Source organism: Dermacentor albipictus, chromosome 3 (genome assembly GCF_038994185.2).
Source record: "Dermacentor albipictus isolate Rhodes 1998 colony chromosome 3, USDA_Dalb.pri_finalv2, whole genome shotgun sequence".
Lineage (NCBI taxonomy): Eukaryota > Metazoa > Arthropoda > Arachnida > Ixodida > Ixodidae > Dermacentor > Dermacentor albipictus.
The window spans coordinates 15037421-15050830 of NC_091823.1; the positions used below are offsets into that span (position 1 = coordinate 15037421).

General features: G+C 44.8%; 1 protein-coding gene and 1 non-coding gene across 3 annotated transcripts in view; one reads left to right on the plus strand and one right to left on the minus strand.

Moving 5' to 3' along the window:
- LOC135917489 (GS homeobox 2-like) overlaps positions 1–4571 on the plus strand; it is a 68082-nt gene extending 63511 nt beyond the window's left edge. For both annotated transcript variants that reach the window (XM_070535146.1, XM_065451056.2), the window contains exon 5: positions 3549–4571. In XM_070535146.1, coding sequence (XP_070391247.1) covers positions 3549–4054 — 506 coding nt within the window. In that variant the 3' untranslated portion in view covers positions 4055–4571. The remainder of the gene's footprint in view (positions 1–3548) is intronic.
- Positions 4572–12347: 7776 nt separating this feature from the next.
- Positions 12348–12420, minus strand: TRNAL-CAA (transfer RNA leucine (anticodon CAA)). Its single transcript has one exon. It is a non-coding gene; the product is annotated as a tRNA-Leu (tRNA).
- Positions 12421–13410: the final 990 nt, after the last annotated feature.

The window sequence follows — 13410 nt, forward strand, 5'->3', positions numbered from 1 at the left end:
CGCATTGTCGGGTAAAGTTTGCGTTATATAAGAAGCGGCGCTGCTCTCGTGAGCGCGTGTGTGAGTCTGCCAGCGAGTTTCCCGAGTTCTGTGGGCTCCCTGTGAGATGCAAAATGTACCCGCGTGGACGTCGGCGTAATAGACAAAATATTAATTTCTTATATTAATATTAATACTTATTTCTAACGCCGGCGTAAGATCGCTGTCACGCTCACCTTTCAGTTTCCAGCATGTGTCCAGCGTACGACTTCATACGTAAATACGGTCGCGACTGCAGAGTAAAAAATTCCCATAAAAAATGTTCCAGAACACTTCCCGTGTTACCACTGCAGGGTTGTACACTCTGACCAGCAAGCCTACCGTAGAACCATTAAGAACAGAACAAAAACGAAAAGGGTATTATAAAAATTTGCTGTCGCTTCTTTAAACTCTATAGGTGTTGGTTTGACACACCAGCGGATCTCCTGAAGAATTATTGTCAAGTTTCCGTCATTCCAGTTCGAACCATACAACGGTTTGTTTCAAAAGGAATTTTAGCTTACTTGAAACGAAAGAAAGGTGTTCCAGACTGCCGTTGGCCAGGGACATCATATTGATTGATTTGTTGAAGCTCATCAATTCTGCCAAATCATGTGAACTTTTTGCGAGCATGTTCAGCTTCACATATACCAATGAGGTGATATATGAGGAAGTCACCGGGAATTACTTACCTGCAGGAGAAAAATCTAGTACAATAAATGCAATGCTATAAATGCAATATAGGAGCGTTTCAACATCAAGCAATGGTAGTTGGCAGACTAACGCGCGAGTTTATAAGCATGCAGTGCCTAACGACGCGTTCAACGCTTACAACATGTAAGAAAGCGATTGAAATACGCCGGCTTGTTTCGGTTGCCGCGCATCCTAAAGTTTAGTACAAGAATTGAAGCTTCATTGCGGCTTAGCAACTTGATTATTTTCAAGAAAGTGTTGCGTTATAATTGCATCAATTGGCAGTCTTTACCCACGTACGCAGAGAAATTTTCTTGCTTTGCTTAGAAAATGTTGAATGCAGGGAAATTTAGAAAGGTAAAGCCGAAAAAAACATTTTCACAATAACGTTCAGCGCCACTAGTGGGAAGATTAGCTAAGTCCTCCTACTAACCATTGTTCCCATGGTGTATCTAAGGGATCGCAGCACCAGAGTTTCCTGTCGAAATTTTTGTGAGTAACTCTACGCCACGCACGATGGACACCACATTGCCGCGTATATTCGGTTGTAGGTGGTCCCCATAGCTACACTGCTATCGCGTTTTGTTTCCAGCTTTCCCTACTTGCTGTTCGCGTTGGATCATTCGCTGCATCAAATGCGCGTCCTGGAAACGTGTGCATTCATACGCGGCCATGCACAAATGCTCCCCTTAGAATCGACACGACATGACCGCATTCCTGCGCCGACAGTCGACACCAAGTGTAAGCTGTGCTGGCCCTGACTGTTACTTGACCGCTCAGTAAAATTAGCTCTCACCGCGCGAGCACTGCCTAGCTAGTTGTGGACGCGACAATACACTGTGCTCACATTTAGTTACTCAATGAACACAACAGAGTAACGACATTGGCTGTTATGCCCATTCTGTAGCCGGAATTGCATCGTTGTTTTCAGCCGTGAGGGGTGTCTCAATGGCATGACACTCTGCGGCTGGTGTTGAGGTCGTGAATACGATTGCCGGCTGCTGCTGCCACGTTCTGATTGCCTGGAATGCCGTACACGTCAAGGACTGTGATATGGTTCAGAATAATACGTCCTTCATTGCTTACTGTCAAACTTTGGGATGGTGTCATATGTCTTATACAGTATCCTCATTTCAACGGCGATTCAATTTTTTTTTTAATGTGCCCGACTGCTCCTTCAGCGCTATACGCGCGACAATATGCACAACAGAATGTGAGCCTGGCGTTTGTCTTTGGAGCATTCAAACCTCTGTGGGCTTCAAATTCTTTTCTGTCTTTTCGTAGCCGTAGAGGGATGGAGGGTGAGGGAGGTTGAAGGTGTTTTCTGACTTCAACCATGCACTGTGCACGCTTGAAAACGAGCTGCGTATGCATGCATCGTTTTTTTATCTGGCTGTTTTCGCTATTCAAAGCACATAATCCTGCTTCAGTGACGCTCACATTCTAATCGCATATTTTCCCCCAGATTAAGCATGCACGCCAAAGGTTAACATAGTACATCAAAAATTCATCTGTGCGCCTTCCATATGGAAATTACGAGCCGAAGGTCTTCTCACATGCAAAACTTGTGGCACGTGCTGTACCATTGCGCGTGAGGACATTTTCGCCTTATTATTCACTTCGTAGTTGGGCGTAGACCGCGTTATGATGAGGGTTCGGCGTATTTTCGGCTCCTAATTCCCAGTGCAGGTCGCGTGTATACGTGTTGAAGAACCTCTGAACTGTGTTTCGTGTCCTCTTGCGTGAAGGCATAATTACGCCTCCTAAATTATGCAAGTTTGGGAGAGGAAGCACGCTGATCTCGGAAACAAGGTTCCGTTTATTTTGGTGTGCGCGTAATACATGCGTGTTTCTCGCGATGCGTGCACTCAGCCTGAATGCGCGATTCCCCCCCCCCCTTTTTTTTTTTTACTGATAGCTGGCAGTTGTCGGTCTTGCGTAAACAACCTAACATAGGGCATATACGTATAGGTTTATGCTGTAATGTTTCTGGAAGGAAATTTAATGAAGTGCACGCATTCGTTCTACGATGCACCGTGGTGATTGCGGCTATGGATCTTTTTCTACGATATGTCACGGCTTTGATGAGACAGCATATTTCTGACTTTCTGATTACTCTTCATGGTTCAGTTATATTGAGTGCTAGATTCTTCCCATATTTACGTCTTTTACGTTCACGAATAATTTATTTTATTGTGTCATTTCAGCCCCAGATGAATCTTGACATAATCGGATAGGTGCGTTGCTAAATTTTGGTGATAGTGAATGGTAAAGCTAAATCATTGGCATATAGTTATTGCTGATGTTCTAAACAATTATTTTTTTGTTTTCAATATCGCGTTAATTCAAGTATATAGAGCGTGTTGTGAGACTAATCACTGCCATATAAATAATTTACGATGATAAATTAGTTCCAGCAAGGTCAGTCGTTTGAAGCCATAAGGATGAAGGACTAATTTCTTCACGTTTCACGTAATGCTTCACGTAATGCCTTCGCGATGAAGACCGGCAGATAGAAATACACTGTGTACAAGAACTACGCAAATCGCAGGGTAAAGTGCCTCGGATGGGCTTGCCGACATCTCGATATAGGTTCACCTGTCTTTGTCAAAGGCAACCTTGTCACACATCCTCGGCGGGTTTTATAACCATATTAAACTTACACGCAGACGATGACAAGGCCCGCATTTGCGTGGGTTGATGAATTTACGGAAATGTCGGCAAGCCTGTCCGTGGCCCTTCCCTCTGCGGTTCATCCAGCTCGCATACCCGCAACTTCGCGTTCAGTTTCGCCGAGCTTAGCAAGTGCCTCACGTCCGTCTGTTCTGTGGTCGCAGGTCTGTCTCCAAACGGCGTCGGCAGCGGCTCCTCGGCCGCGGGCGACGACAGTTCAAGCGGCGCCGGCGCTGGTGGCGGCAAGCGGGTGCGCACGGCGTTCACGAGCACCCAGCTGCTGGAGCTGGAGCGCGAGTTCACCTCCAACATGTACCTGTCACGGCTGCGGCGCATCGAGATCGCCACCTACCTCAAGCTGTCCGAGAAGCAGGTCAAGATCTGGTTCCAGAACAGGCGCGTCAAGTACAAGAAGGAGAGTAGCCACGGGCGCCGGCAGCTGCCGCCAAACCACCAGTGTCAATGCAACGCCGCCGCTCTGCGATTCGCCAGGCGACAGGATCTGTCGCTGTCGAACAAGTGCGAGGCCGGAGCGAAGCCCGCGAAATCGTCGACACCGCCGGGAGACAGCGAGGATGACGCTGAACTGAACGTGTGCAGCTCGTCGCAGGACTCGGCCGACGCTTGCGCGCACGCGATGAACACGGACTGCGAGGAGAGCGACGGTTGATCCTGGTGCACTTCGACTTGTGCGAGTCTCGTTGGCTTCGTACTCTGGCTTCCAAGCTGCTAGTGCCGCGGCTGCTCTGCACTTTTGTAAACGGCAGTCATTGGCCGCTACTTGAACTATACCCACAAATGCCTCATGTTGAGGAGGAGTAGGAGTGTTGCTACAGCTGCAGGCGGACTTAGCCTCGCAAAACATGCCCGTGATTGCGTCGCCGTGGTGCTACTAATCGAGTGCGGTAGGATCTGAAGCCCACGACAATACAGCTGGATTGCACAAGGGCATCTGGTAACACGGCAGACGACTAAAGCCGAGGTTGGATTTGAACCGGGGTGCAACAGACTGCGTACCATTCATTCCTCGTTTCCCTGCTATTCCACCCACTCGGCTCAATAATCATGCTACAGCTCTGTATTAGGGCTGCAGCACTTCACCAGCCCTCCGGAAGTTGTGGATTGCTGTAGAATCGATGCCGTAGGAGTGAAGAATGGTTTGTGAGCAGAGTGAGTGCAAGCCTGGCTAATCCTCATGGCCTCCAAAGTGACAATGCAACGTCTGTTCGGCATCTACGGATGCCATAACTTCATGTTACTTGCACGGTGTTAGCAAATGCCTGAAGTTGGGGACGATTGAAGTATCCAGGCCTTGGAATGAATAAATATTCACAAGGAGTATGGTGGCTTATCTGAAGGGGCGAGGAGCTCGAGCTACACTTCCGAGGTAATATCACGACCGTTGCTATAGACTGTGTTGACATCCACGCAGCGATTGTGTTTTCATAATATTGTGACGCAGCCGTTTGGTGTTTTTGGAAGCGATATGCTGCTTCGTCGTTCATATTGGACTAACAGAACTCAGAACATGACGTTGTGAGAGACGCCGAGCGCGCGACACGCTGAGCGCTCTTACAAGGAAGAAAGAGCTGACGCTTGTTTTTGAAGAGAATCATCTACAGCAATCCGATAACTCCTGAGCAGCATAACTGCACTGATTAAAGATTTATAGAAGTGCCGTGGTTGCTACTGCGCTTTGAAAACATACATTTAATGTGCGAATAAAAGTGTTGGACAATTTCAGAGACGAGGAGCATTCTCTAGTCATGGAAACTGCCATGGCAATTAGAACAGCGACCGTACTGAAGCAGGTTAAACGAACTGTTGGGCAGGATTGACCCGTAGTTTGTTTGTTGTTTTACTGTCTCTCTCATTTAAAGATGACCCCGCTAAAATACGGGGTTATAGTGATTGGAGGAAATTGCAGCACACGCTTTGACTACATCAATGGAAATGGGGGGCTAGGGAAGCTATAATATACAAGAGGCAAAGTACTACCACACTAGTCTATAGGCAAGGCTCACTGACCCTGGAAGCGTACTCGCTCGGACACATGGCTTGACCACATTTTTTGCTGTGATTGCGCACTAAATCCCACGTGAGCCACAAAGCACGCAACACAGTGTTAACTGGACATTTCTGACGGAGCCATCTATTCTTGAACTTCGTTTAGATTGACGTGATTAGAAAATCGTTAAACGGCTCACGTAACAAAATTGACAGCTTTTCTAATAAGAAGCAAAAAAATAGTAACGAGGAGCTCTTTTCGGCCATACCGTGTCACCATATACACATCATCCGAAACAAGACAAAGAGGTCATAGGAAGATGGTCATTGGAACTGATGAGCACTGCAGGCGAATAAGGAAAGCCTCGGCACATGAGCCATTGTTTCAACAAGAACACTTGTCCATGGTGTAAATTTCTTCTTCGCCCTAAACTCGCCTACATCGCCACTCTTAAGAAGATCTAGCGAAGCCTACCTGTAAAATATTTTGGCTTCAGGTTGATGCGTACGTCATTGGTTCGCCTACTGATTATTTCATTGAGCCAATTAGGCTAAGTACGAAGTGTGTGCAGCGACCGCAGGAGCCCACCGAGAGATGGCGAGCTTGCCGTCGGTGAAGGCCATTGTGCCTGTATCACAAGGACACGAGCAAAGACCATTCACAGCAGGCCCCAATCCTGTCTCCGACTCCGTGATCTCCTCCTGCATAACAACCTTATGTATAGTAATCAAATCTGATTCTCAATCTGATTATATGACAAGGCGCGGAGACCTCGCAGGACGAAACAAAAGTGATTGCCTAATCTGCATGCACAGGGAAGCATAATTGGAAACATTGGTTGCGCTTTCTAGACAATCACACGTAAGAAGACAGGACAGGCGCAAACTAACAACTGAGGTTTATTCGAGAAAAAACACATATATCACACCATGCCAGCGCAGGCGCTTCAGGGTATCAGCAGCATAACAGAAGAAAAAACCCATAATCAGAAAAAACCAATGGCGTGGCTTACCTAAACATACTATCTAAGAAACGTGCCTCCCTATTGTACAGCATGACCGATGTGTCACTGATGCATGCTTGTCCCTTCTTTTTTATATAATATGATTCAAGAAGTTCTCGTGCTTTTTCATTATGGCACTTGCGCAGGATCTTAACTTGGTCGAGCAGAGGCCTGCATTTGTGGTCTAAGCAATGCATGGGTAAATGACGTTGCTCCCGGTTTATAATTGATCTTTCGTGTTCTCGGATTCGCACGTTCAAACAATGGCCCGTCTGGCCTATGTAGGTTTTGCCGCATGTCAGGGGAATCTGATATACAACGCCAACTTGGCAATCTAAATAGGTGTTCTTGTGTTTCATGCCGCAGCCACCTGGCTTCTTTCTGGCGTGATGTCTCCCAATGCGGGCGCAAAGGTGACTCAGCTTGCAGGGAGCCGAGAAAACGAGTGGGACACCATGCTTGGTTGCTATCTTCTTCAAATTATGTGCTGTTCTGTGAACATATGGAATTACAACTGGCTTTAAAGCTTTGTAGACAACATCAGAGTTTACTTTTTGGGTTGCTTTTAGCCTCTTTTCGAGCGTTTCAACAACTGCCAGCACAACCACATCAGGAAAGCCAGCCTCTTTCAGCCTGGAAATTTGCTTGTCGAAGCTAGCCTGCATGGCATGCGTACATGACTTCTTCAAAGATTGCTCAATAATTTGTTTAGCAATGGCCCTTTTGGTTATTTTAGAGTGAGCTGAATCATATGGTAATAGTTGTTTTTGTGTGCGAGGGCAGAAACAGCTACAAACGTGCTCTTTTCCAAAGGTAAGTTTGAGGTCAAGGAACTGCACAGTGTTATTGACAGGAAGCTCATGTGTAAAGGTTAGACCTAAGGCATTATTCTCAAAGAGATTTAAAATGTCTGCAATAGCATCGTCATACATAAAATCATTTCGTACTTTCAGCAGTACAAGAAAATCGTCAACATACCTGAAAACGTGTGCTACTTTGTCTTTGTCACGTACACCAAACAAGGTGCGGTCAATACTCGATAAAAAGATATTGCATAAAACTGGTGCTACGCACGACCCAATGCACACTCCCAGTGGCTGCAAAAAGGTTTGGTTGTCAAAGGTGATAAAATTAGCACTGAGATAAAATTCTAAAAGGGCCAGGAAACTGGCCCTGGTGGCTGCGGCATGAAACACAAGAACACCTATTTAAATTGCCAAGTTAGCGTTGTATATCAGATTCCCCTGACATGCAGCAAAACCTACATAGGCCAGACGGGCCGTTATTTGAACGTGCGAATCCGAGAACACGAAAGATCAATTATAAACCGGGAGCAACGTCATTTACCCATGCATTGCTTAGACCACAAATGCAGGCCTCTGCTCGACCAAGTTAAGATCCTGCGCAAGTGCCATAATGAAAAAGCACGAGAACTTCTTGAATCATATTATGTGAAAAAGAAGGGACAAGCATGCATCAGTGACACATCGGTCATGCTGTACAATAGGGAGGCACGTTTCCTAGATAGTATGTTTAGGTAAGCCACGCCATTGGTTTTTTCTGATTATGGGTTTTTTCTTCTGTTATGCTGCTGATACCCTGAAGCGCCTGCGCTGGCATGGTGTGATATATAAGTGTTTGTTCTCGAATAAACCTCAGTTGTTAGTTTGCGCCTGTCCTGTCTTCTTACATGTGATTGTCTAGAAAGCGCAACCAATGTTTCCAATTACAGGGAAGCATAAGCACAATCATGTAATGCTTGTTAATTCATTGTGATGACATTTATGTATATTGTTGCCCCTCTTATCTTCGATCAATACACTATACTGGCTCGCGTCAACGTTTAGGCGTAATAATATACCCGCTGCATGATTCCCCGCACATTTTTTACGTAAAGCTTAAAAGAGCGCTCACTTTCAAGGCCAGGGGGTTAGAGATAGAGAAAGGATGCATAGAAAGACAGGGAGCTTAACTAAAGGTAGTTCCGGCTGGCTACCTTGCACGGGGGGAGGGAGTAGGAGGATAAAGAAGGAAAGATAGAGAGATAAATATGAAGGCGGGAGAGAGAGATAAATATGAAGAGAAACGCGCGCGAAAAAGAAAAACGCATACACTATAGAGCGGTAAGGGACGGCGTTCTTAAAGTCTATCGTGAAGATCCGTATAGACCGCAGTAACGTGAGGGAGGTCTTCAGCGCGGTTGTTCTTTGGGAGCACTGACTTAAAGCTTTCTGTTCTGATAGTAGACGATTGTCCAATTGGTCCAGCACTCTGAACATCACTTGTTTCTGGGCGCGATATTGTGGGCAGACACATATAATGTGTGCGAGTGTCTTATCGCTGCTGCATGTGTCGCACGTAGGGACATTGGCCATTAAAAAAAAAAAGGTATATGAGTTCGTAAATGCTGCGCTTAGCCACAGACGGTACATCATGGTCTGTTCACGTCGTAGTAACACAGGTGGTAGATGCATCCGTATATCCGGAGACAACGAACGCAAACGACACATGGTGAAAACGTTCGAGTCCCACAGGGGCAAAGTGCATAAACGGGACATTAATCGCAACCCAGCCGCAACGTCTGTTCGCGAAAGCGGAATCAAGACAGATGGACCACTTTCATGCGCAGATCGAGCGTCTTCGTCGACGTGGTCATTTCCGCTGAGGTTGCATTGTCCTGGAAGCCATTGAAATATTATATTGTGTCCCTTGTCATGGCTACGATTACATATCGGTCGAATTTCTGAGGCGAGTTGTTCATTGGGTCCGTGGTGCATGCACTGAAGGGCTGCCTTGGAGTCACTAAAGTCTGTCCATTGCTGTAGTGGTTCCTGATTAATGAACTCAAGTGCAGCACAGAGTGCTGAAGTCTTTAATTTGATTTGAAGTTAATTTGATTTCTTCAGATTTTGCCGGGACGATGACTGCAGCAGCAAAGCTGTTGAGTTTTACCGAACCATCTGTGTAGCCATGTTGCCGGAATCTTTGCACGTTGTCAATGTGTTCCAAAGTTGCTTGCTTCAAAGCTTGCAAAGACGTTCCAGTCTTTTTTTTTTTTTTGATGCTCGGAATTGTCAACTGCACTTGCGTCTGGTGGAGACACCGCAATGGGTCTGCTAATCGTGTAGCAGGTCGGAATTGTAGTGGCAAGTAGGATTGATGTCTTACAATACTTTCGGCAAATGTTGAATGTAGCCTCTTTGCTGGCAAGCACGCAAGATGGTGGGAGAGTATCCGTGTCAGGTGTCGGATGTGGGCTCTCCCGACATCTGTAGCAATGTCGACTGTCAAAGGAGCGTCTCTGCCAATGGCCACAGTGCTGATAGATGACGCAGTTTTTGGGAGACCGAGACAAGTTGCTTGGGCTAGCAGGCTCTGGAGTCTAGGGTGAAAGAGAGAGAGAGAGAGAGAGAGCAAAGAGAGGAAAGTCAGGGAGGTCAACCAAACGAGCACCTGGTCACAATCACAAAAAGCGACTCGCGCAGTGCTCACCCTCTCCCTCTTTCTGGGGGGAAAAATGAATAGTTAAACACACGTTAACACTCTTCTTAGCTTCTGAGTTTCTCAGCACCATAACGCGAAATTGTATCTATCGGGAATGTAGCCTATATATAGAACATTTGATACAATGGCACCTGTGAAGGTTAAATGAAGATAGTCATACTTAGGTATTAGGTGCCCCCGAAGGCCTTGGCAGCGGTCAAGACACTGCCTCGAAACACAAAATAGAGGCAATTACCTTATTGGGCACGACTCTGTATCTAGACATATCAGTCAGACGCAACGCCTTCGCATCTCCTCGTGATTTGTTACGTGATCATTACCGTATTTCACACTAGGCGTGACGGCATACTTAACCGCGAGTCTCTCAAACAATTCTTGGCTCTGTAAATGTCCTTTGGTGCGGTGTACTTTATTCGCCTACGAAAGAAAAAATAAAGCAATGCACTTACAGTTCAAGTTCATTGGAAAGAGCTTGCTACACTTTGGCTTCTATTTGCACTTTTACTTTCGTTGTCTTTTTTTTCGTAAAAGGCGCATTTTCGTCAGTGTATCAAACTATCGAACAATAAGTTATATTAAAGTAGCGGAGTTTAGTAAGAGGAAGCTTTAGCTCGAGTGCTCCTATCCAAATACATGCAAAAGGAGAATTCGTTTTTCTTGGCAGCCACCGCACCAAATTTGGCAAGTTTTCTTGCATTTAAAAGACAAACCTAAAATCTAGTGACTGTTGGTCTCGAATTTTTTATTTATGTCGTCACTTTTTTATTAAAAATTGGCTAAAAATAAAAAAAAACATCGGAAAACGAAATTATCAAGTTTGCAACTCTGTAACTTAGCAATGAAAACGATATCGCGATTCTGTGGATTGCATCTAATACTACATCTAAAGTGGATAACATTGATATGTTACATATGAATTTAAAAAATTTAGTAATAGGAAAATACAGCTTTTGCAGAACCCTCGTACACAACGTAAAAACTCACGTAAGATATAAAATTACATATCGAATTTGTCCGCTTTCGATGATCTAAGGGGTGCTGTTGACATAACCGCGATATCTGTTCTTGATGCAGAGCAATTAATTTGTAAACTGCGTACTTATATAATTTTCAAACTTTCGAATTTTTGAAAATGTTTAAAAAATTATGCAAGCCATAAATCGAAATTATGCTTTCAACAGTCACTAGGATTTAACTGTCATTCTCAAATGCAGCAAATTTCATCAAAATCGGTCCAGGGGTTATCACAGAAAAACATTTTTGCGCTTCACATCTGTTTGAATCGGCCGCGTCGGAGTTGGGCCCGAGCTAAAGCTTCCCCTTAATCTTAAAGGTCGCATCACTTATTGAGTTATGCCTTACGTTACGTTACATTGTATCACAGGCAACGTAGGCAATTTATTGCAAGGGCGATTAAAAAACTCATCATTCACTGCAACGTTTCATCGCCTTTGCATTCACGAAACGCGAAACATACATATGATCATTTTTAGTTCTGCTTATACATATAATTACGCAGACGTTCACAGTTAGTTGCAAGCAAGCCTCCATAACATTGAAAGTAGGTATTCATGGTCATATTACTAGCATTCGATAATAATATAGCTAGCATCAGAATTGGCTGAAGTTTGCTTTTACGAACCATTCTAACGTAACATAAAAACGGAACATGATTTGTATCAAGGCGCCGCTTTACCATTCTAATGTGGCGCTACATCGAAGCTATCCACTGAACTGCAGTCTGTAGATTTATATTCCAAGCAAAAGATCCCTACTGGACTTTACTTAATGTAGCCATTTGTAAGTGTATTATGAGATGTGCCAGTCATATTATGCTGCATGGCGAGCTATCGAAATAAAGAAAAAAGAAAGTACAACAGTTGGCTGCTTTCGCTATAAATCGAACATACTGTAATTGCTTCTGGTTTAAGAGTTTATTGTATACAGTCTTCACAATTGATGACTCGACTCAAATGTAAGCTGGAATAATTATGTCTTGCAAGCAGGAACTCGATTGGGAAAACGCAAACATTGGCGCGCATTATTCATCTCCCTCGCGAGGTCCATCTGCACTTGAACAGAAGAGGAAGAGAAGTTGAAGTTTTATTTACATTGCTGAATAACATTGTGTAAATATTAGTTAATTGCAGAAGACAGCTGAAACAAGGAAGGACGTAAAGCGTGTATTAGTCATGTTACGGGCTCTTTCAATGATAGCGCTGCAGCTCTCTCTCATCGCACAGTCCTTTCATGCAAGAAGAGGGATATATATATATATATATATATATATATATATATATATATATATATATATATATATATATATATATATATAAACGAGAAGAAAGGGGGTTAACCGAGGGACAACATAGGGGAACCTACTCGTGCTTAATAAGTGAAGTAAAGAAACGATAAGTTAATGCAAATTAAAGTGATGAAAAAACAACTTGCCGTAGGTGGGAACCGAACCCACAACCTTCGCATTTTGCGTGCGATGCTCTACCAATTGAGCTACCGCGGCGCCGTTTTCCCATCCACTTTCTTGGGTATTTATGTGTCCTATAGCAGAACCCTGGGAGTGTTAGCCAGCGCCACCACTTTGTTGGCCACCTTGTTGGCTTATTATGGTATGACTATATATATATATATATATATATATATATATATATATATATATATATATATATATATAGAGAGAGAGAGAGAGAGAGAGAGAGAGAGAGATTAGATAGATAGATAGATAGATAGATAGATAGATAGATAGATAGATAGATAGATAGATAGATAGATAGATAGATAGATAGATAGATAGATAGATAGATAGATAGATAGATAGATAGATAGATAGATAGATAGATAGATAGATAGATAGATAGATAGATGCACGTGAGGTTGCAAACAGGCGGCATGTCAATAGGCGGCATGGACGGACGGACGGACGGACAGACAGACAGACAGACAGACAGACAGACAGACAGACGGACGGACGGACGGACGGACGGACGGACGGACGGACGGACGGACGGACGCACGGACGGACGGACGGACGGACGGACGGACGGACGGACGGACGCACGGACGGACGGACGCACGGACGCACGGACGCACGGACGCACAGACGGACGCACAGACAGACGGACGGACGCACAGACGCACAGACGTACACACAGACGGACGCACAGACGCACAGACGGACGCACAGATAGATAGATAGATAGATAGATAGATAGATAGATAGATAGATAGATAGATAGATAGATAGATAGATAGATAGATAGATAGATAGATAGATAGATAGATAGATAGATAGATAGATGCACGTGAGGTTGCAAACAGGCGGCATGTCAATAGGCGGCATGGACGGACGGACAGACAGACAGACAGACAGACAGACAGACAGACAGACAGACAGACAGACAGACAGACAGACAGACAGACAGACAGACAGACAGACAGACGGACGGACGGACGGACGGACGGACGGACGGACGCACGGACGGACGGACGCACG